The sequence below is a fragment of the Erpetoichthys calabaricus genome, chromosome 2, assembly GCF_900747795.2.
Source record: "Erpetoichthys calabaricus chromosome 2, fErpCal1.3, whole genome shotgun sequence".
NCBI lineage: Eukaryota > Metazoa > Chordata > Cladistia > Polypteriformes > Polypteridae > Erpetoichthys > Erpetoichthys calabaricus.
The window spans coordinates 194347412-194369876 of NC_041395.2; the positions used below are offsets into that span (position 1 = coordinate 194347412).

General features: G+C 38.4%; 1 protein-coding gene across 1 annotated transcript; it reads left to right on the top strand.

The window, feature by feature from the left end:
- Window positions 1-13030: 13030 nt before the first annotated feature.
- On the top strand, window positions 13031-22277 carry LOC114645504 (tigger transposable element-derived protein 1-like). The gene is made up of 4 exons (XM_028793350.1): window positions 13031-14144; window positions 20662-20757; window positions 21630-21847; window positions 22167-22277. Exons 1-4 carry the CDS (start codon window positions 13031-13033, stop codon window positions 22275-22277), a joined length of 1539 nt encoding a protein of 512 aa, XP_028649183.1.
- Window positions 22278-22465: the final 188 nt, after the last annotated feature.

Below are 22465 nucleotides of genomic sequence, written 5' to 3' on the forward strand. Positions count from 1 at the left end.
CAGCTTGAAGGATGAGGTCTCCAGGACTCTATACAAATCCAAATCTTATTATGGAATATATCATCTACTGTTAAATTCTGCTCTGTACTTCTAAAATTTATATTTTTTATTTCTTATTATATTAAGAAATTGTTCTGTTCTGTGTACTGTACTGTATTGTATTGTATAAACCCCCTTCTTTTGACACCCACTGCATGCCCAATCTACCTGGAAAGGGGTCTCTCTTTGAACTGCCTTTTCCAAGGTTTCTTCCATTTTTCCCTACTAGGTTTTTTTGGGAGTTTTTCCTTGTCTTCTTAGAGAGTCAAGGCTGGGGGGCTGTCAAGAGGCAGGGCCTATTAAAGCCCATTGCGGCACTTCCTGTGTGATTTTGGGCTATACAAAAATAAACTGTATTGTATTGTATTGTATTATTGACATTGTTTAGTTTTTCACACATATCGTTACGTACTAACCTTTGAGTGGTGGTCATTTAGCATCCTTCCTTCCTCGACAGCACCAGTCTTGTGTGGTGCTTTATTTTCCCAATCCCCAGTGTGAAGCACAAACTTCCTACTCTCCACTTCCAGTATTAGTATGTAGTCAGTGTCAGATTATACAGTAAGATCAATATAGTACTGAAGTAATGTTATTTGTGTATCCTCTCACAGTAGCAATGCTAAAGTTTGTTAGTAGAGCAAGTTCCAGCACATACCCCAGTACCATACTACAATCATCATCCACTTCCTGCAGAAAGCCAGTACAAATGGCAATTCAGAGACAGTAAGTGGTGGTGGACGACCAAACATAATTTGGCTTAGGGTCCAAGGAAGGCTAGGACCAGCACTACCACTATTAATACCTTTTTCTTTTTGGAGACATGTTTTTGATGTGATTAACTGGAACATCCCATATCTACTTTCCACCTTAAAGCTATCAGAGTCACCATTCAGCTCTGCAAGATCCTGAAAATGGTTTGACACTTCCAGCTCTGGGGTTGATGTCCCTAGACAGTGTGCACCCTTTACCTATGTCTGACTGTGATACAAATATCTCTACCTTTCTAGTCAGAACTCTGTTTCCACTCCACCTTCATGGTACACATAGGGAACACAGATAAGATCCAGCAGTTCCCTGCTGCAACACATGCTAGCTATATGCTCCCCAAGTTAAGAAACCCTGACCTCATGGTGCTGGATCAGCTGGCATCTTCTGTATATGTTGCCCTCAAGAACACAGAACTCATGAAAAGCATCTTCCAGCAAGTTGAACATCAAACAGGACTTGCTATGTACTGGCCTTTTTTTTATTAAACTTTGGATTATTGAATTGCATTAACCCTTTTTATTAAAATGTAATTTATTTAAATTAAGAAATTAAATATTAGTTTAAATAAACTACTGCAGTTATTTAACATTTGGTGCTCCTTTAAGCTCATGTAATACTTTCACCCCTTAACTGTCACCTGTGTCTTAATTTGTAGTTACTAAACTTTACTTCTCTCTGGCTTACTTCTCAAATTGGCTAGTTTCCTAAAACTGAGCCCCTCTTTTCCTTCCTCACTTTAAGCACGGCCTGCCACCTACACCATAATTAAAATGTATGTTTTCCTTGCTTTTGACCTCAATGTTTTATTGTGTTATCAGCTCATTTGTGACATGCACCTAACACAAAAAATACCAAGTAACCTCTGAGATTCTTTTTTATGGGGGATAGGAAGAAATATCAAAAGCAGATCTACAACTGGTATCTGTAACCTATTGTCCCGTTCACTGTGCCCTGCTATTTTAATCCTAGGAACTTAGGCTGCATGATATGGGGAAATATTGTGATGAATGATAAATTGGGTGATTCTTCAATAACAACAAATTATTTGATAAATGAGAGATTAAGGCTGTTCACTGTGTAGTATCATCAATTGTACATGCTGTGAATACTGTACTGTATATTGTAATGGATGGCAAGGCTGGGATCAATTCTGTATCCTTACATGGAAAGGAGGCTAGTATAGTGGGTGAACAGGGCGGATTGCCTCCGCAGAGTAGATGCTCCCCTGACACACTGGATGGCAGCATTCTTGAGCCAGTATGCCCATTCATGTACATGCAGGGCATGTTGGGAGTTGCAGTGCTAGGGGGCAGCCCTGCTGGGTTCCCTGGGTTCAGACAAGAGGAGCTGCTGGGGAGGGCTTTCCTTACTTTCAAGGGTTTCCACCTGATCCATGAGTGCTTCCTCCTTGACACTGGAAGTATTCATAGGTCCAGCATACAATGGGCCACCTATGTCAACTGAGTAGTCAGAGTTGGGGTGAGGTGGATGAGACTGCATGGGAGGTATAGAAGGACAAACATATTTCCTCTTGTGTGGTCTAGAAAGAAGGGAACTGAAACCCTACAGAGGTATTTTATGAAATAAACACCTTGTATTTGAACCCAGAACTGTGTACTGTAGCTGTGTTTGGTGGTCTGGGGTTCTGCAATGCCTGCTATAGGTCACAATAAGTTTATTATAACAAACAAAAATTACAGTCAATAATTAGTAATCCAAAAAAAATATTGTACAAAAGCAATGCTCCAAAAATATTAAAAAAAATAATTCTCAAGAATATGAAAAGTCTTTATAAATAAGAGAACATAAAAGTGAACAACATATTAAAGAAAGAGAATGGTATTTCATAACTCAGCTTTTAATCTTTAACACCTCTTAATTCCTCTTGACCATTCCTTAAATTACATTTACAGAAGAAGTGACATAACTGAATTAAATTTAAAAAAAAATCACAGATTTTTGTCGAAAAACACCAGTAAGTTCACTTTCATTTTGCTTGGCATTAAAGATGAACACTGACATGTCACAACATTCCCTGATGCACTAAACACCTTTCAGAAGGTGCACTTGTGGTGGGCACACGCAAATACTTCCTGACCGGCTGAACTTGTGATGCCAACAACAACAGGTTGATGTTTTGAAGAAAACTTAGACTTGGGGTCACATAATCATTTAGGATAAAGTGTTTTGATATGCCTTCCATATTAAAATATATCATCCATCTTAGAAGTACAAAACGGTTAATAAATGTCAGAAAGCTGTTCAGGTATATCATGAAACCAGATAAAGGTAAAGAGAACAACAAAGACAAGAATGAACCAGGAACAGGTTGATGTAATACACCAAATGTATAATTAAGAGATCAGCAGATGTCCTGTAAAAAATAAAACTGAACAGTTGTCACATACACTGAGATTTCAAGGGAAATATCTAAATTACGAGATACTGAAGAACAAGGACATAATGGAGAAAGACTTTTAATCAGGCTGGTTGTGCTCTGTGCTAAATACCTCATGTCTTTTAACCAATCAGAGTATGATATATAAGCATTAATCAGCACTGTTATGTAAATTCAGTTATCAATAAGTATGAGCTTCTGCTTTTATTCTGTGATTGTTCTGTAACAGACGGATTAAGGATGTTCCCTCTGTAATCAGACCATGCTCAGGTAAGTTTAATTCCATCTCTGCAGTCTGCAGTATCTCCTTTTTCCAAATGTGGGAGAAATGTCCCATCAGCTTTTTGCACATATCTGCAGCAAGATCAATGTGTGTTACATCTAAAAGCTTTTTCTAAAAAAGCCAAAAGCAGGATCTATAATTTCTATCTGCCTAAATGCTGTACACTATGTTGTCTACAATTATACTGGGGAGATGTTGATTTACATGTGCCCTAGTCTATCACACTACATTTCAAATAAGTACAATTATAAAATCAGATAGGAGAAAAAACTAATAACAATCTAGGTCTAGGGGTGCCACTGCCCACAACATTACATGACAGACAGTAGTGTGTTTCAGGAAAAGATACATAAAGGAAAAAAAAAAACCTTCTGACTATTGCCTTTGTTTTACCTTAACTCAGGAATTTAGTTTGTTAGCAACTTTGGTATATGTTTGCCAATACACTTAAAACAATTACCTAGATGACTACAGAGCACTTGCGTATGTTGCCTTAAAAGTAGCTGCAAAATTCCACAAATATAAGTAACATAAGGCATAAAAGAACAGCAAACCTTTTTAACTTCAGATTGCACTGTGTTACTAGCCAGTTAAAACTAGATATAAAATAAGGAGTAGTCTCTGTCCAAAACACTGTAGTCTGGGCCAGTCATTCACTTCAGTAGGTTTGGTCGTATTCTTCAAATTGTCAGTGGGGAAACACACTAGCCTATCCTTGCATGAACTCCAGCTAGCCAAAGTCTCCTGTAATCCCAGAGCTATATTTTCATCACTGTGTTCTTCAGAGAAGTAGGACATATGTAAACACCAAGCATTTAACTGAAAGTCATGGTCGATGAAGTGAATTGTAAGACTTATTAAGGGCTCCACTAATTTGGAAAAAATATGTATGAGATTTAATCTGGTATTGTTTATTATGTTTATTGTTAAAGTACAGCAAACTTTATTTTTGTACTGAATTAATTGGCACTATGTCTTTAGTCTGCATTTTTTCTTTTTGACATCAGGACCCAGACTCATACATTGACATGCATTCAAAGCTTTTGGAAATCAATGGCTGGTTTATAGATGATTCAGATATGCTCTTCAGTCGGACCATGCTGTTTGCACAATTTTGTGAACAGCCCTATTTGTACTGCCATTTATCCTTGTGTTTCAAATACTCGAACAGGTTTGTTGTTTTTCCCTTCAAAGAAACCACCTCAATTTGACATAAATTAAAAAAACGCCTGAATTTGTAAATGGTCTGCTTGTTTAAAGTCAAAGTAGGACAGATTTCCTAGCTTGTTTGGGGACCAACTTGTCTGCTTTTTTGCCAAAATCATAGGTTTTGGCTATATTCATAATGTTGTTGCCTCTGCCAATAAACAAGTGGACGGACACTGAGCTTTTATCTATCTTATTCCATATGTGACATAATTGCAAGGTGTGTCAGCAACATGAACATGATTCCAATCTCAGTGTTTTAGTTTGTAGTTGAGTTACTTGCATAATTTAATTGTAGCTTAATTTTATTTAATTAATTTAACTTAATGCAGAAATATGTTTATCACATACAGTGCATCCGGAAAGTATTCACAGCGCAAAAGTTTTCCACATTTTGTTACGTTATAGCCTTATTCCAAAATGGATTAAATTAATTTTTTTCCACAGAATTCTACACACAACACCCCATAATGACAAGGTGAAAAAAGTTTACTTGAGATTTTTGCAAATTTATTAAAAATAAAAAAATTGAGAAATCACATGTACATAAGTATTCACAGCCTTTGCCATGAAGCTCAAAATTGAGCTCAGGTGCATCCTGTTTCCCCTGATTAATTGGAGTCCAGTTGATTGGACATGATTTGGAAAGGCACACACCTGTCTATACAAGGTCCCACAGTTGACAGTTCATGTCAGAGCACAAACCAAGCATGAAGTCAAAGGAATTGTCTGTAGACCTCCGAAACAGGATTGTCTCGAGGCACAAATCTGGGGAAGGTTGCAGAAAAATTTCTGCTGCTTTGAAGGTCCCAATGAGCACAGTGGCCTCCATCATCCGTAAGTGGAAGAAGTTCGAAGACACCAGGACTCTTCCTAGAGCTGGCCGGCCATCTAAACTGAGTGATCAGGGGAGAAGGGCCTTAGTCAGGGAGGTGACCAAGAACCTGATGGTCACTCTGTCAGAGGTGCAGAGGTCCTCTGTGGAGAGAGGAGAACCTTCCAGAAGGACAACATTCTCTGCAGCAATCCACCAATCAGACCTGTATGGTAGAGTGGCCAGATGGAAGCCACTCCTTAGTAAAAGGCACATGGCAGCCCACCTGGAGTTTGCCAAAAGGCACCTGAAGGACTCTCAGACCATGAGAAAGAAAATTCTCTGGTCTGATGAGACAAAGACTGAACACTTTGGTGTGAATACCAGGCGTCACGTTTGGAGGAAACCAGGCACTGCTCACCACCAGGCCAATAACATCACTACAGTGAAGCATGGTGGTGGCAGCATCATGTTGTAGGGATGTTTTTCAGGGACTGGGAGACTAGTCAGGATAAAGGGAAAGATGACTGCAGCAATGTACAGAAACATCCTGGATAAAAACCTGCTCCAGAGCGATCTTGACCTCAGACTGGGGCGACGGTTCATCTTTCAGCAGGACAACAACCCTAAGCACAAAGCCAAGATATCAAAGGAGTGGCTTCAGGACAACTCTGTGAATGTCCTTGAGTGGCCCAGCCAGAGCCCAGACTTGAATCCGATTGAACATCTCTGGAGAGATCTTAATATGGCTGTGCACCGACGCTTCCCTTCCAATCTGATGGAGCTTGAGAGGTGCTACAAAGAGGAATGGGTGAAACTGGCCAAGGATAGGTATGCCAAGCTTGTGGCATCATATTCAAAAAGACTTGAGGCTGTAATTGCTGCTAAAAGTGCAAAGTATTGAGCAAAGGCTGTGAATGCTTATGTACATGTGATTTCTCAGTTTTTTTTATTTTTAATAAATCTGCAAAAACCTCAAGTAAACTTGTTTCATGTTGTCATTATGGGGTGTTGTGTGTAGAATTCTGAGGAAAAAATGAATTTAATCCATTTTGGAATAAGGCTGTAACATATCAAAATGTGGAAAAAGTGATGCAGTGTGAATACTTTCCGGATGCACTGTAAATGACTTGTTGCAATAATGATAAAAATGCAATCAATCTTTCAGCATTTTAGGTACCTTTATGGCAGGGTGTTTGCATTTTTACTCCTTTACTTTCATCCAGTTTACCACAAACAAAGAACAGTTAGAAAAGGATAGATCAATCTAGCTTCTTGGCTCACGAATAACAACAAGATAGTCACACTGATTTAAGCTCTCATATAAAAATTATATTTATTTGCATCAATCAATAAGCAGTTTCCCAGACAGTCAAGTTCCTTAGTTAGAAATTATATATCCTTAATTGAAAAACAAACAAACAAAAAAAAGATATCTTGGTTTTTTACAAATATGTCAGAAAAGCAATAATTGATCTAAACGTGAATGTGTGTCAGAAAAAGCAACAACTGAACTGAGAGAACTTTTTTTGAAACCGCCCTCCTCATTTCACACACACGAAACACCTGTCACACTTGTTTTCATTTCCATTACCTTAGCACTTTAAGTTCACTCAAAACATACAGAAAGTGCTACGGAATCATTATTACAAGCTCAAAGCTATGTCAGAGCTTTAAAAATCAGAAGGCAACCTTTTCAGGTGGATGTCTGTAACAGCCGAACATTTAAGGTTAATGTTAAATTTAAACTTAATTTGAGTAGATACAGGCTTCACACAGATAATGGAAGATTTTGCTTTACTTCCTATAAGCTAACAAGTTAATGGAATGACCTTAATTCTCTGGTATATTTCTGCATTTAGATAATCGTATGCCCTCAATTTTTAGTTAGACAGTCATAAAGAAACATGAATTGTTAGACAGAAAGGCATTAAGGGTAAATAGTTTTCTGACCGTATGTACACACTGTATGTTAAACATAGGTCTTAGTGTATTTGATAATTAGAAAATTTAAGAAATGTAACCTAGACATGCAAGCCTTAAGAGAACATCATATACATTCAGTTTTTCTTATTTTGTCTGTGTTACCATCTTTCTCCTTATTTTGTATGCAAACTATGCTTTGAATTTTATTAGAACTTTTAAAATGGAGACACTTGGACTGTGGAGTTCTCTGTGCATGAGTCATACTAACTGCTGGAAACCTTTCTGGTAGCTGCATTTTGTACCATTTAAAAAAATTTGGAAATCCTTGACAAGCGCACCTACAATGTCATCATGTCAAGTCTGTGTTCAGAGAAATGCCTGTAAGCTCCTCTGAAAATGATCATATAATTATAAAAGAGTCCACTGAAAAACTGTATTGACGTTCAAAAAGTTTCCACACTTTTTTTAACTCTATTCATTAAGAATTTCAAAATCAAATTACATCACTTTTCTACATAGTCATCTTCCTTTGCGATGCAATTGTCCCAGTGTCATACCAACCTTTTAATGACATCAGCAAAGAATGGCATCAATTCCAGGGTTCTTCCTTCATCCCCCATTGTCGACGAGGCTGTAGCTGGACGTCTGGGGCACTCTACATTCATCACACTAGTACGGCCATTTTTTGAACATTTCAATCCACTCATAGACGACTCTACAAGAGAGAACTTTATCCCCAAACTGAGCACACATGTGGAGATGAATTTGTGCTCCCGGCACAACTTCTTCCCAAAAACAAGCGCATGACAGAACGTTGTTCCTCTTTGGTGCAATTTATAAGTTTCACAGTGATCTTCACCACAGGGTGACAACTCTTATACTAAACTGCAAGGTCAGACACGACCAATTACTATTTCTTCACCGTTTCTAACAAAAATATAAAAGTGCAGGAACTTTTTGAACATCCCTCGTATATTATATTATACAGTCAAATAAAGAAGTTTGGGAACCCCTCTTAATTCTTTGGATTTTTGTTTATCATTGGCTGAGCTTTCAAAGTAGCAACTTCCTTTTAATATATGATATGCCTTATGGAAACAGTAGTATTTCAGCAGTGACATTAAGTTTATTGGATTAACAGAAAATATGCAATATGCATCATAACAAAATTAGACAGGTGCATAAATTTGGGCCCCCCAACAGAGATATTACATCAATACTTAGTTGAGCCTCCTTTTGCAAATATAACAGTCTCTAGACACCTCCTATAGCCTTTGATGAGTGTCTGGATTCTGGATGGAGGTTTTTTGACCATTCTTCCATACAAAATCTCTCTAGTTCAGTTACATTTGATGGCTGCCGAGCATGGACAGCCTGCTTCAAATCATCCCATAGATTTTTGATAATATTCAAGTCAGGGGACTGTGAAGGCCATTCCAGAACATTGTACTTCTCCCTCTGCATGAATGCCTTTGTAGATTTTGAACTCTGTTTTGGGGCATTGTCTTGTTAATTCTTTGCATTTATATAGTGCTTTTCTCACTACTCAAAGCGCTCAGCAATTGCAGGTTAAGGGCCTTGCTCAAGGGCCCAACAGAGCAGAGTCCCTATTGGCATTTACGGGATTCAAATCGGAAACCTTCCGATTGTTGGAATATCCAACCCCTGCGTAACTTCAACTTTGTGACTGATGCTTAAACATTATCCTGAAGAATTTGTTGATATTGGGTTTAATTCATCCAACCCTCGACTTTAACAAGGCCCCAGTCCCTGAACTAGCCACACAGCCCCACAGCATGATTGAACCTCCACCAAATTTGACAATAGGTAGCAGGTGTTTTTCTTGGAATGCAGTGTTCTTCTTCCGCCATGCAAAGCACTTTTTGTTATGACCACATAACTCAATTTTTGTCTCATCAGTACAAAGCACTTTGTTCTAAAATGAATCTGGCTTGTCTAAATGAGCATTTGCATACAATCAAGCGACTCTGTTTGTGGCATGAGTGCAGAAAGGGCTTCTTTCTCATCACCTTTCCATACAGATGTTCTTTGTGCAAATTGCGCTGAATTGTAGAACAATGTATAGATACCTGCGGTGGGCTGGCGCCCTGCCCGGGGTTTGTTTCCTGCCTTGCACCCTGTGTTGGCTGGGATTGGCTCCGGCAGACCCCCGTGACCATGTAGTTAGGATATAGCGGGTTGGATAATGGATGGATAGGTGGATGGATGTACAGATACACCATCTGCAGCAAGATGTTCTTGCAGGTCTTTGGAGGTGATCTGTGGGTTTTCTGTAACCATTCTCACAATCCTGCGCATATGCCGCTCCTGAATTTTTCTTGGCCTGCCAGACCTGGGTTTAACAGTAACTGTGCCTGTGGCCTTCCATTTCCTGATTACATTCCTTACAGTTGAAAGTGACAGTTTAAACCTCTGGGATAGCTTTTTGTAGCCTTCCCCTAAACCATGATACTGAACAATCTTTGTTTTCAGATCTTTTGAGGTGTTGCGTTGAGGATCCCATGCTGTCATTCTTCAGAGGAGAGTCAAAGAGAAGCACAACTTGCAATTGACCACCTTAAATACGTTTTCTTATGATTGGACACACCTGTCTATGAAGTTCAAGGATTAACGAGCTAATCCAACCAATTTGGTGTTGCAAGTAATCAGTATTGAGCAGTTACATGCATTCAAATCAGCAAAATTTCAAGGGTACCCAAATTTTTGCACAGCCAGTTTTTCACATTTGATTTAATTTCATACAACTAAATACAGCTTCACTAAAAATCTTTGTTCAGAAAACACCCCTGTACTCAGATGTTCCTAGGAAATGAAAGACATACCACTGTTATCTTTTTTGTTGAAAGTATAGTAAATTATTATGCAGGCTGAGAGGGGTTCCCAAACTTTTTCATATGAAAAGTATTATACAGTATTATACTAGGGGGCTTACCCCCTGCTCGCTTCGCTCGCCAACCCCCCCTTGCCTGCACTATGCACCAGCCACTTCGCGTCTCTGCCACTCGTATAGTGAAGAGGGGGCTGAATGCACCCCAAGGAGACATGTTCACTCCTCCGAAACTCCCTCTTAAACGGTGATACAATGGGAAACAAATAAGCCCGATTTAAAGCGTGACATAAAAACGTCACATAAAATCATTGCACTTTTAGGCTTAGGATTTTATATACAGTGCATCCGGAAAGTATTCACAGCGCATCACTTTTTTTTAATGACAACATGAAAAAAGTTTACTTGAGATTTTTGCATATTTATTAAAAATAAAAAAAACTGAGAAATCACATGTACATAAGTATTCACAGCCTTTGCTCAATACTTTGTCGATGCACCTTTGGCAGCAATTACAGCCTGAAGTCTTTTTGAATATGACACAAGCTTGGCACACCTATCCTTGGCCAGTTTTGCCCACTCCTCTTTGCAGCACCTCTCAAGCTCCATCAGGTTGGATGGGAAGCATCAGTGCACAGCCATTTTAAGATCTCTCCAGAGATGTTCAATCGGATTCAAGTCTGGGCTCTGGCTGGGCTACTCAAGGACATTCACAGAGTTGTCCTGAAGCCACTTCTTTGATATCTTGGCTGTGTGCTTAGGGTCGCCCCACTCTGAGGTCAAAAGAGCTCTGGAGCAGGTTTTCATTCAGGATGTCTCTGAACATTGCTGCAGTCATCTTTCCCTTTATCCTGACTAGTCTCCCAGTCCCTGCCGCTGAAAAACATCCCCACAGCATGATGCTGCCACCACCATGCTTCACTGTAGGGATGATATTGGCCTGGTGATGAGCGGTACCTGGTTTCCTCCAAACGTGACGCCTGGAATTCACACCAAAGAATTCAATCTTTGTCTCACCAGACCAGAGAATTTTCTTTCTCATGGTCTGAGAGTCCTTCAGGTGCCTTTTGTCAAACTCCAGGCGGGCTGCCATGTGCCTTTTACTAAGGAGTGGCTTCCGTCTGGCCACTCTACTATACAGGCTTGATTAGTGGATTGCTGCAGAGATGGTTGTCCTTCTGGAAGGTTCTCCTCTCTCCACAGTGGACCTCTGGAGCTCTGACAGAGTGACCATCAGGTTCTTGGTCACCTCCCTGACTAAGGGCCTTCTCCCCCGATCGCTCAGTTTAGATGGCCGGCCAGCTCTAGGAAGAGTCCTGGTGGTTTCGAACTTCTTCCATTTACGGATGATGGAGGCCAATGTGCTCATTGGGACCTTCAAAGCAGCACAAATTTTTCTGTAACCTTCCCCAGATTTGTGCCTCGAGACAATCCTGTCTCGGAGGTCTACAGACAATTCCTTTGACTTCATGCTTGGTTTGTGCTCTGACATGAACTGTCAACTGTGGGACCTTATATAGACAGGTGTGTGCCTTTCCAAATCATGTCCAATCAACTGAATTTACCACAGGTGGACTCCAGTTAAGCTGCAGAAACATCTCAAGGATGAACAGGGGAAACAAGATGCACCTGAGCTCAATTTTGAGCTTCATGGCAAAGGCTGTGAATACTTATGTACATGTGCTTTCTCAATTTTTTTATTTTTAAAAAATTTGCAAAAACCTCAAGTAAACTTTGTTTACGTTGTCATTATGGGGTGTTGTGTGTAGAATTCTGAGGGAAAAAATGAATTTAATCCATTTTGGAATAAGGCTGTAACATAACAAAATGTGGAAAAAGTGATGAGCTGTGAATACTTTCCGGATGCACTGTATATATATTATATTATATTATATTATATTATATTATATTATATTATATTATATTATATTATATTATATTATCCACAGTACCCATCAAAGACAGGTAATAGAACAATTTAAAAATATTTTCTATCTCTTGCCCTATGTGTATCTTCAGAACCCTGCCTCTGTGTTTGCTTATGTGAACGTCTCTTCACTGGCGCTCCTTATTTCAATTGTGTTCCCGTAAAGCCTGTTTCTGAGTGTCTGGTGAGACTTTTGAGGTTCCTACCTCACCTCCTGTTCGGTTTTATACTTGCCATCTTTGAAGGTGGCTCTCAGTGTGCGCCTTCAATCCTCCTCAAGCATCTCACATTCACACTTCCTCTTTTGTCAAGTCATCATAGTCAAACTGACCAATCAGATTGCTCTGGGCACACAAAACCAGTGATTCATTAACTTTTTACATTTACTTTTTTTTGCTTGGCAGATGCTTTTATCCAAAGTGACTTATAAAAGACATAAACATAATTGAGTAACACTAGGCTAGGGCCTGTTTGCTCAGCAAGTGCAGAAGGACAGATAACAAAAGTTGATTGCTTCAAATGAAAATACAGGTACTCGTCGACGTACGACCTATGCAAGTTACGACTGTTCGACTTTATGACGTGTTCGACAGTTTCCCCCGCCAGTTGTTGGCAGCGCCAGTTTCCCGCACTCCCAAGTCTCGCTACGCAGCAGTAATAATATTCGCAGCAGTGTTGCCCCACGTGTGTTTGTGTCTTGTTGTTTTGGCAATTTTCGATAATAATATACCCCTAACATGTCTACCAAGAGGAAATTGTCTCTGTCCACTCCTCAGCCTGCCAAAAAGGAAAGAAAGGCCATTGATCTAGACACCTAAATGATGATAATAAAACAGTATGAAGGAGGAAAGAAAGTGAATGCGATCGCATGTGATATGAAGTTATCACACTGTATTGTGTCGACTATTTTAAAGGACAAAAATAGAATTCATGAAGCTGTGAAAGGTTCTGCACCTTTGCGATCAACAGTGATTACGAAGCAATGTACCGGGCCCATTCATGAAATGGAGAAATTGTTAAACATTTGGATGGAAGATCAGATTCAAAAGCAGACGCCATTAGGCCTCTTTACAGTACAGTCGAAGGCTAGAAGTCTGTTTGAGACTTTAAAGGAACGCGCCGGAGAAGACTACAGTCAAGAATTTGTGGCAAGTACTGGTTGGTTTAAGAGGTTTAAGAAAAGATTCCAGTTGAATAATGTTCGAGTGGCTGGAGAAACAGCGAGTGCGAATGAGGAAGGAGCTAGTAAGTTTGTCGATAGTTTCGATGAAATAATTAAGGATGAGGGTTATCTCGCAGAGCAGATTTTTAATGTGGATGAAACAGGGTTATATTGGAAGCAGATGCCAGGACGCAGTTACATCCACAAAGAAGCCAAAAGCATGCCAGGATTTAAAGCACACAAGGATAGATTGACTCTGCTGCTTGGCGGGAATATCGCAGGGTTCAAGCTGAAGCCCTTCTTAATTTATCATTCTGAAAATCCATGTGCATTTAAGAATGTGAACAAGCACACTTTGCCAGTTTATTATAGATCAAACTGTAATGCCTGGATGAACCAGGCTTTATTTGAGGATTGGTTCAGTAATTGTTTCATTCATCAAGTGCGTGAGTACTGTTTGGAGAGAGGAATTCCCTTCAAAATTTTACTGTTGCTCGATAATGTGCCTGGACATCCACGTCACTTAGCTGATCTCTATCCCAATGTGAAAGTGGTTTTTTTTTTGCCCCCAAACACTACTCCACTTATTCAACTGATGGACCAAGGTGTGATTGCTACATTAAAGGCAAACTATCTCAGAACCACCTTTGCCCAAGCCATAGCTGCTATAGATGCTGACTTGGAACTATCACTATGTGACTTTTGGAAACAGTATAATATTCTTAAGTGTATAAAGAATCTTGCTACCACATGGGACTCTGTGATGGAAAAGTGTATGAATGGCATACGGAAGAAGTGTGTTAAGTGTTATGTAAATACTTTTGCTGGATTTAACAGTGAACAAGAAATTGATGAGATTCATAAAGAAATAGTGAAACTGTCAAAAGACCTTTCATTGAAATGTGAAATGGAAGATGTTGAGGAATTGCTGGACCGGAAATCAGGTGATCTTACGAATGAAGAGCTGATAGAATTGGAAGAAGAAAGAGTGGCGGAAGAAGAAATAAGAGAACTGGAAAAAGACGAAGAGAAGGAGGCGCCACAACAAATGTTCACCACAAAGGGATTGTCAGAAGGTTTATCTCTACTGAGTAAACTCCTCGCCCATTTTGAAAAAATGGACCCAAATATTGAACGATTTGCAAGGATTGTACGGATGGCACGCAACACATTTCGTCCTTATTGCAAAATTTATAAAGAGAGAAAAACCCAAACAATTCAGACGAAGCTCACTATGTTTATGAAAACAGCAACTCCTCCCATCACCCCGTCCGCAGCCTCGCCTGGTGAAGGCGATATCGACAACCCTCAGCCAAGCACCAGTGGTGCCAGGAATTAGATGTACAATGATCCCTCGCTATATCGTGCTTCGACTTTCGTGGCTTCACTCCATCGCAGATTTTAAATGTAAGCATATCTAAATATATATCATGGATTTTTTGCTGGTTCGCGGATTTCTGCGGACAATGGGTCTTTTAATTTATGGCACAGTTGGTTTGTCCAGTTGATTTCATATAAGGGACGCTATTGGCAGATGGCTGAGAAGCTACCCAACCAGAGCACTAATTACGTATTAATAAAACTCCACAATGATATACGATATGCTTCCCACGCGGTGCTTCGCATACTTGAAAGCCCAAACAGCACGTATTGATTTTTGATTGTTTGCTTTTCTCTGTCTCTCTCACTCTCTCTGACATTCTCTGCTCCTGACAGAGGGGGTGTGAACAGAGGGGCTGTTCGCACACTGGCCTAGAGGATACGGATGCTCCTCTAAAAAATGCTGAAAGACAACCTTCACATTGCTCCCTTTCTTGCAGCTGCTTTGTCCGGCGGTGCTTCACATACTTAAAAGCCCGAACAGCCCTATTGATTTTTGATTGTTTGCTTTTCTCTCTGTCTGTTTCTCTCTCTCTCTCTCTCTGACGTTCTCTGCTCCTGACGCGCACTCATTTGAAGAGGAAGATATGTTTGCATTCTTTTAATTGTGAGACGGAACTGTCATCTCTGTCTTGTCATGGAGCACAGTTTAAACTTTTGACTACAGGGTGTTATTTCATGTCTAGAGGGGTCTAATAATGTTAAAAAACATATTTAGAAGGCAGTAAACAGGTTTTCCATGCTCTAACTGCGAAAATATTCGATTTATAAATAAAGAATCCCACTTCGCGGAAATTCATTTATCGCAGTAGAGTCTGGAATGGATTAACCGCGATAAACGAGGGTTTACTGTACAGTATTTCTTATTTTTGTATGTTTTCCACATATTAAACCAATTGTACTGTAGTATGCTGTGTTTGACTTAAAAAGTAAGAAAATGTTGATAAAACATTACTTTAAGATGATTACAATATCATTACCCAGTCTAATATTGTTACCTTAATTTAACATAGGCCGACTTACGTCCAGATCAACTTACAACCATTCAGTCGGAACCAATTGCGGTCATTGATGAGTACCTGTATGTAATAACTAATAAATTTACAATAATCGATAAAGCAACTACTATTATATATTAGATTATATTATAGTTGGTTAAAGAAGGTGTGGGGCGGCACGGTGGCACAGTGGTAGCACTGCAGCCTCACAGTAAGGAGTCCTGGGTTTGCTTCCCGGGTCCTCCCTGTGTGGAGTTTGCATGTTCTCCCCATGTCTATGTGGGTTTCCTCCGGGTGCTCTGGTTTCCTCCCACAGTCCAAAGACATGCAGGTGAGGTGCATTGGTGATCCTAAACTGTCCCTAGTGTGTTCTTGGTGTGTGGGTGTGTGTGTGTGTGTCCTACGGTGGGTTGGCACCGTGCCCGGGAGTTAGGATATAGTGGGTTGGATAATGACTGACTGACTGACTGACTGACTAAAGAAGGTGTTCTGAGGTTAAACCATATATAGCATTGGCTGATAGAAAGTGGAAAATAGCTCACAAAATGTGCATAATTGGAAATAATTTGTACATAGTATTGGTTACTGGAAAGTGTGGGTATAAACTGAATGAATGTCATCATACCAAGTCTGTGTTAAGAGGCATTCCTTCAAGCTCCTAAAAAAACAGACATACAATTGTAAAAGACCCTGCAAGTTCTGTGGCTTTTCTTCAGCTTTATGTAGTTATTTTTTAAATAGTGCAATGTACTGTATATGAAGAATGAAAGCTGTGATTAAAGGAAGTTAAATACTGTATATCATTTCTTTTGTACCATTCATTTCTTGTCTTAATATCCACGCTATGGTAACTAGGAAGGGATATGTTCAGGTTCAAGTATGAGCTATAATTCTAAAAAAACACACTCTCAGGAAGCATGTACCCATGTTTGGATACAACTGGTTCCTTGAGCAGGATTTCAGCCACATACTGAGTGTTATATTGTATAAAATCTACAAATTATTCTCTATATTTTTATTATTATATTTTGCTCAATCCCAACAAGATGAATTCGGATGTAGGAGGCATTATAATAAAAAGGCTTATCCTCTTCCCTTACACCTCACTTTTATAACAGTTGTTCACAGCATAGTGCTAAAATGGTTTTACAGCCTGGGAAAGGAAGACTGATCCATGCCTCAGGATATTGATTAATTTATGGATGGACATCTGGGACAACAATTTGGTTTACAGTCTGGGAAAAGATAGATTAGAGTTTGAGCAGAATTCATCCATCATATTGACAGCCAGCCAATCAAGTGCATGCAACAATGTGTTGTGAAACCATAGCATGAAACTTTATAATAAATATGCCTCATTTTGAAAGCAACGTCAGAAGAAGAAGAGAAACAGTGACGACAGAAGAGTGATGTAAGAGAAGAAAACAAAGACACGTATGACCAGTTTTCATCCAATCATCAATTAACAGCATTTTCATGAACATCAATTGCTAAATCAAACGCCACCCTGGGAAATTCATCCTTGACATCACTGATTCCTTGTCATCTCTACTTTTTTTTGTAAGCTTTTTCTAAAGACTATATATATATATATCCAGACTTTCCTATCAGTACCTATTTTCTATTATTCTTTGTCCCAGTGATATTATTATTATTCCTATAATAAATACCATGCTGCTTTTAACTTTCTATGCTTTGTCTTAATGTCTAGAGTGATTGAAGTAATAAGTTAGATTTCTTTGAGCACCTGGTGCAGCCGGAGATTTGCCATTACCTCTGTGCTGCGAGGTTTATTAAGGCTGCGAGTGAGAGCTCCACTCAATAGTAGGGAACAGTATGTAAAGTAAGGTATGCTTTGCTGATAAATGGTCTATAGTCAAGAGTTCTGAGCCTTTGTATGTTTAAATGTATTCTTGTAGACCAAAAGTAATATTTAGGTCTGAGATATCATTAAAACATTGTATGTTGTTCGTGCTGATAATAAGTAAGTCTCTTGAAGTGCTGAGTGGCAGGCTGTGTTATTCCTAAAGCACTTGTGTGGTTTAAACTGCTAAAGGTTAATCAGCATGTGTGTGTCATTCATGGGGCACTGTTGTAGTTAGGGTCTGTGTGTATGCGTAGAGCTACACTGCAAAACATTTTTTCTTAACAAGTAAAAATTTCTTATTTTAAGGTAATATATCGAATATTTTGCCCCCAAGAGATTAAAAATCTCATGTTGCAATGATACTTGCTAGATTATTTTTCTCAATTCAAGATAACTGGTCTTAAACTATCTGACTTAGATATAAAAGTGTAATTCCAAGACAATTTCGACTTAAAAAAAGCACAACTGTGAGAGAAAAGCCTGTTATCAACTACAGCGATGAGCATAGCAGGACATGTATTCTTATTTCAAGAACCAAAACTTTCTAGGTTTGTCTTGTTTTAAGAAATGAGTAAGACACAACCCCGAGACCTAAATTAAACTCTTTTTATTCCAGAAAGGTTTTAGAATACAACCTTGATTTTGTTAACAACTACGCCATTTCAGATTAACACTTGCCTAATTCAGTGGCCTTTCCCTGTAACTAGTATGATTTAACAGCTGGATTCCCTGCAAAGGGTAGTACTTTATTATATTCAAATGGTAATATTTTTCTTCAAATCAAAATGGTTTCCACATTTTAAAATAAATGACCATTGTATAAAAAATGTGTCTGGTGGTTTGATGCAAGAGTTTTTTCACTGTGTGAAATAAATGGCTTAATCCAAACAGTGTTGCTGGAATTTATTAACATAAAAAGAAAAGTTCAAGAATTTAGGAATCTTTTAAAGTTTTATATAGTTCAATGATATCCCCATGATAGATATACAAGAATATATATTTTGTTTTTCAGTCATATAGTCTCACTGAAATTAAAATTAACCAGCTTCATAGCATCAACAAAACGGGTGGATTTATCCAGGTTAGGGATTTTAATTTCAAATGGCAAAACATCTCTATCAAAGACACAGCATCATGAACTTGAAACTCCAAACAATATAATGTGTAGTGTTGATATGGTTCAAACTGCCTTGGGTTGGCACCCTGCCTGAGATTGGTTCCTGCCTTGTGCCCTGTGTTGGCTGGGATTAGCTCCAGCAGACCCCCGTGACCCTGTGTTCAGATTCAACGGGTTGAAAAATGAATGGATGGATGATATGGTTCAAAAGTCGTTTTAAACTCAAAGCCACAAACAAGCAGCAAATAAAACAATGAGTGCTGAGCGACTGTAGCTGTTATGTGATGTAATATACAGGATCCTTCCATTATTTTAGGAAAAAAAATTATTTGCATCAATGACATTGTTGAGTATATGAAAAGCTAACGGTATAATTAGTTTCCTTGCAGTGTCCAATTGTTTTTTGTTTGTTTTTTTTTTTTTTTTACAAAAACGTTTTTTTTTTCAAATATAATATCCAGAGCTGTTTTTGACCCCTTCTTTGTCATGTAATAGAACATACCTTTCTTTGAGCATGCGTAAACACGTTACCTGGAAAGCGTCCTTAGCTTTCCCGCGCATCAGATGTTACATTTCTAAACGTTCTCACCGTAAGGTTATTAATAACGTTACATACTGTAGATAGCTAAGATACGCTTTGCTCTTAGCAAAGTGGATTCACTTGACGAAGTCACACTGGAAATATTAAAAGGTAAGTTTCTAATTGACATTTACTGTTGCTGCAGTGCATTCTGTTTTTATGAATCCACAAGAATTCACCTGTCCACGTTGATACCTATAATCATTACGACACAAAACAGAAGTAGTGGGGCAAGCTAGTTTCGTGTAACCATTACATAAAATTTTAAAAATAAATGCAGGTGTTTATGTTATAAATATTTATTTTTTCATTTCCGGTTTTCACCTTTGCAATTCATCCAGCAAACACTGGCCTGAATTATAACTTCCATTGCACGCAGTTCTTGCATTCGAACATATTGGTCCATTTAGCACTTTTCTTGCCATTTTAGGCATTAATGAGTGGTTTGAGGCTGCACAGCAACACCTGACTCTTTTTATCGAGCGCCATCATTGTTAGATTTCATATATACAAAAAGTTATTATGAAATAAATGTTAGTTAAATGTTGTTGATTTATTTGTTAGTTATTTATTTAAAAAGTTGTTAAAGATGTTCTGATACAGACTTCTGCTTGCTTAAAAATAAATTGAAATGTATCTTTTAAAAATGTGCCAAGTTATAACTGTATTGCACTCGCCTCATGCTCTTACTGGTAGTAAAAGCGAACACGACCCAAGTCGCTTCTATTTGAGATACCTTTAAAGAAAAACTTAAAAATTTAGAGGCCAGTATTTTAAAATTATTTTTGATTTTGAGGTATCCACAATTGTAAACTTATTGCTTGAATATAAAAGATCGCTGTACTTGAAATTGCAATGGGAGCACCCATCCCCCTTAACTTCGTTATCAATACCATACATGAGCGTGTCATATAAATATATATATTCTAGAGCCAGCCCTGAGTGAGACGGTGCTCTTTATTAGGCTACTTTAATGGCACAGGTGAAGGCCTCAGTCTGAGTCAAATGTTAACGCCCTGCTAATTTTATACACTCACAAATTAAGTTAGTAAGTCGTATGTATCGTGTCCTTGATCAGGCAACACAGTAAATACACCTCTGTAGGATATCTCTACTTGCCTAAAACCTCAGTATGATATACTTGTTCAGAAAGGAAACAAAATGTAAAACATTTATAAAAAGGTATCATGATTTGCACTTGTACCATCTTTCAAGAAACTCTTAAACTTATAAAAATTTGTAAATTTAGCACTTAAAGCCTAAAACCTGAGTTGGAAATGACTGCCGGTAATTGTGCAGATGACGTCCAAATATGAATGAATTACTGGTCTTCTCTGTTGCTTTCAAGTTGCAAATGTTACAGAAGGTCTTCTAGGGACTCTTTCACATGAAGATCTGAACATTTCCTTCGAAAAAAACCTCATGGCCAGCAGTACATCAAGAGGTCAGCATTATTTATTTATTTATTTATTTTAAGAAATATTGTTGAGCAAACAATGTAGTTATTATTACTTTTGTTATGTTCTTTTTGTTGAGATTAAAGGCTTCTGTAGCAACTTTTATGTCAGAAGTGTCCATGTCCTGATGATATTTGAGATCAAGCAGGGGTGAAATATAAATGATAATAGGGAAAAGGAAGACGTTTATGATATGAAAGTGATGACAACATAAATATATATTTATAGATGTGGAAATTTGAAGAGTAGAAACTTGGGCTTTGTCTTTCTCAATTAAAATTTTCCATAATTCAATAAAAGCAGTTTGAAATGTCACCCAAGCACAGGACAGCTCATGCATCCATCAAGGCTGTTGCCCCAACATGTTCACCTCACCATATGAATCTTTGTGTAAACACATATTTATGTATGTTTGTAATTTATACAAAGTCTATATTAATTTACAACTGTTTTGATAAACTTTATCATGGTGCCAGAGAATGATAGTGTGTTACATGTTAATTAGCACACACAAGTAAGAATTTCACAGTACTCATGTAGCACTTATTTAGTTGAATACAACATATTGTGAAAATACTCCATATCAATAGATGACTGAGCACATACCATTTCTGTGTTTTATCAGGAAGTAAAGAAGATGACTACTATCTTGTTTTTAGTTACCAAAAAATTTTAACAATGAAAATATAAGTGGTCAGATATTTGAGCAATGCTGTCTTTGATTACTAATTTCATTTACCTTAAATAAAAGTAAATATTTCCATTTATGTCAGGCTTCATCAAATTTCATAATTCATAAACAGTTTATTGATAACTGGTGACTATTTTCAATGTCATTTTCCTGTATTTTTTTAACAAGAGCTGCAGTTTTCTGTGCAGCAAGATAACTTACAAGACAGCTGCACATCTCCCTCCTCTTCTGAAAGCAATACTCTAAAAAATGCCAGTCTTTCACCTACCCCTCAATCCAGTGAGCAAGGATGTTCCACAAAACTTTTAAGAGAAGCCAGCCTCTCTAAAATCATTCAACTACCATGCCTTGAATACATACTTCAAAGTGACAGTGAGTTGGAGCAGGTCAGAAAACACTGCAGCACATAGGGAAAGAGGAGCATTGTATTCTTTCAAAGGATCTGCGCTGTAGATTAATTAGAAATACAGTGACCAACATAGTGCCCATACTGAGGACAACAACAAGGGAAGACAAATATACCTCCAAACATGAAGTTTCTTCAATGGCAAAACGTATAGTCAAGTATTATCCAAAGCTATATGCAGCTGAAGATCAAAATTCATGGGTGAGTGTAAATAACTAGTTTTTATAGGGGATTTAGACTGAGCAGTCACACCTTGTATTCACTTGCACACTTTTTAAAAGAGTGTAATCTCATTACAGGAACCTGTGTTTATACAACTCCTGGAAAGGCTACAGAATATCTGCACACCTCAGAAGCGACAGGACTGTATGCCTCAAATAAATAAAGAGATGTCTCGGCATCACCATTGACAAGCATGCTGCTGAAGTCGAGAATTCAGGCGAGGCCGATTCCACTGCATCTTTGGGGAATTCTATTGCTTCAGCGATGCTTGTTAACGTGTCACCTTCTAGTCGTACCCAAGATGTTACAGCAGAGAAAGAATGTGAACCATCTGGTAAGTGCACAATAGAGATGGTCATATCCCATCTTAGTTCAG

Coding starts and splice junctions, on each gene's coding strand:
- LOC114645504 (XM_028793350.1), top strand. CDS start 13,031: ATGATAATAAAACAGTATGAAGGAGGAAAGAAAGTGAATGCGATCGCA. Junction 20,758..21,629: donor GGCCAGCAGTACATCAAGAG/GTCAGCATTATT, acceptor TTTTTTAACAAG/AGCTGCAGTTTTCTGTGCAG. Junction 21,848..22,166: donor GTGACAGTGAGTTGGAGCAG/GTCAGAAAACAC, acceptor ATCTCATTACAG/GAACCTGTGTTTATACAACT.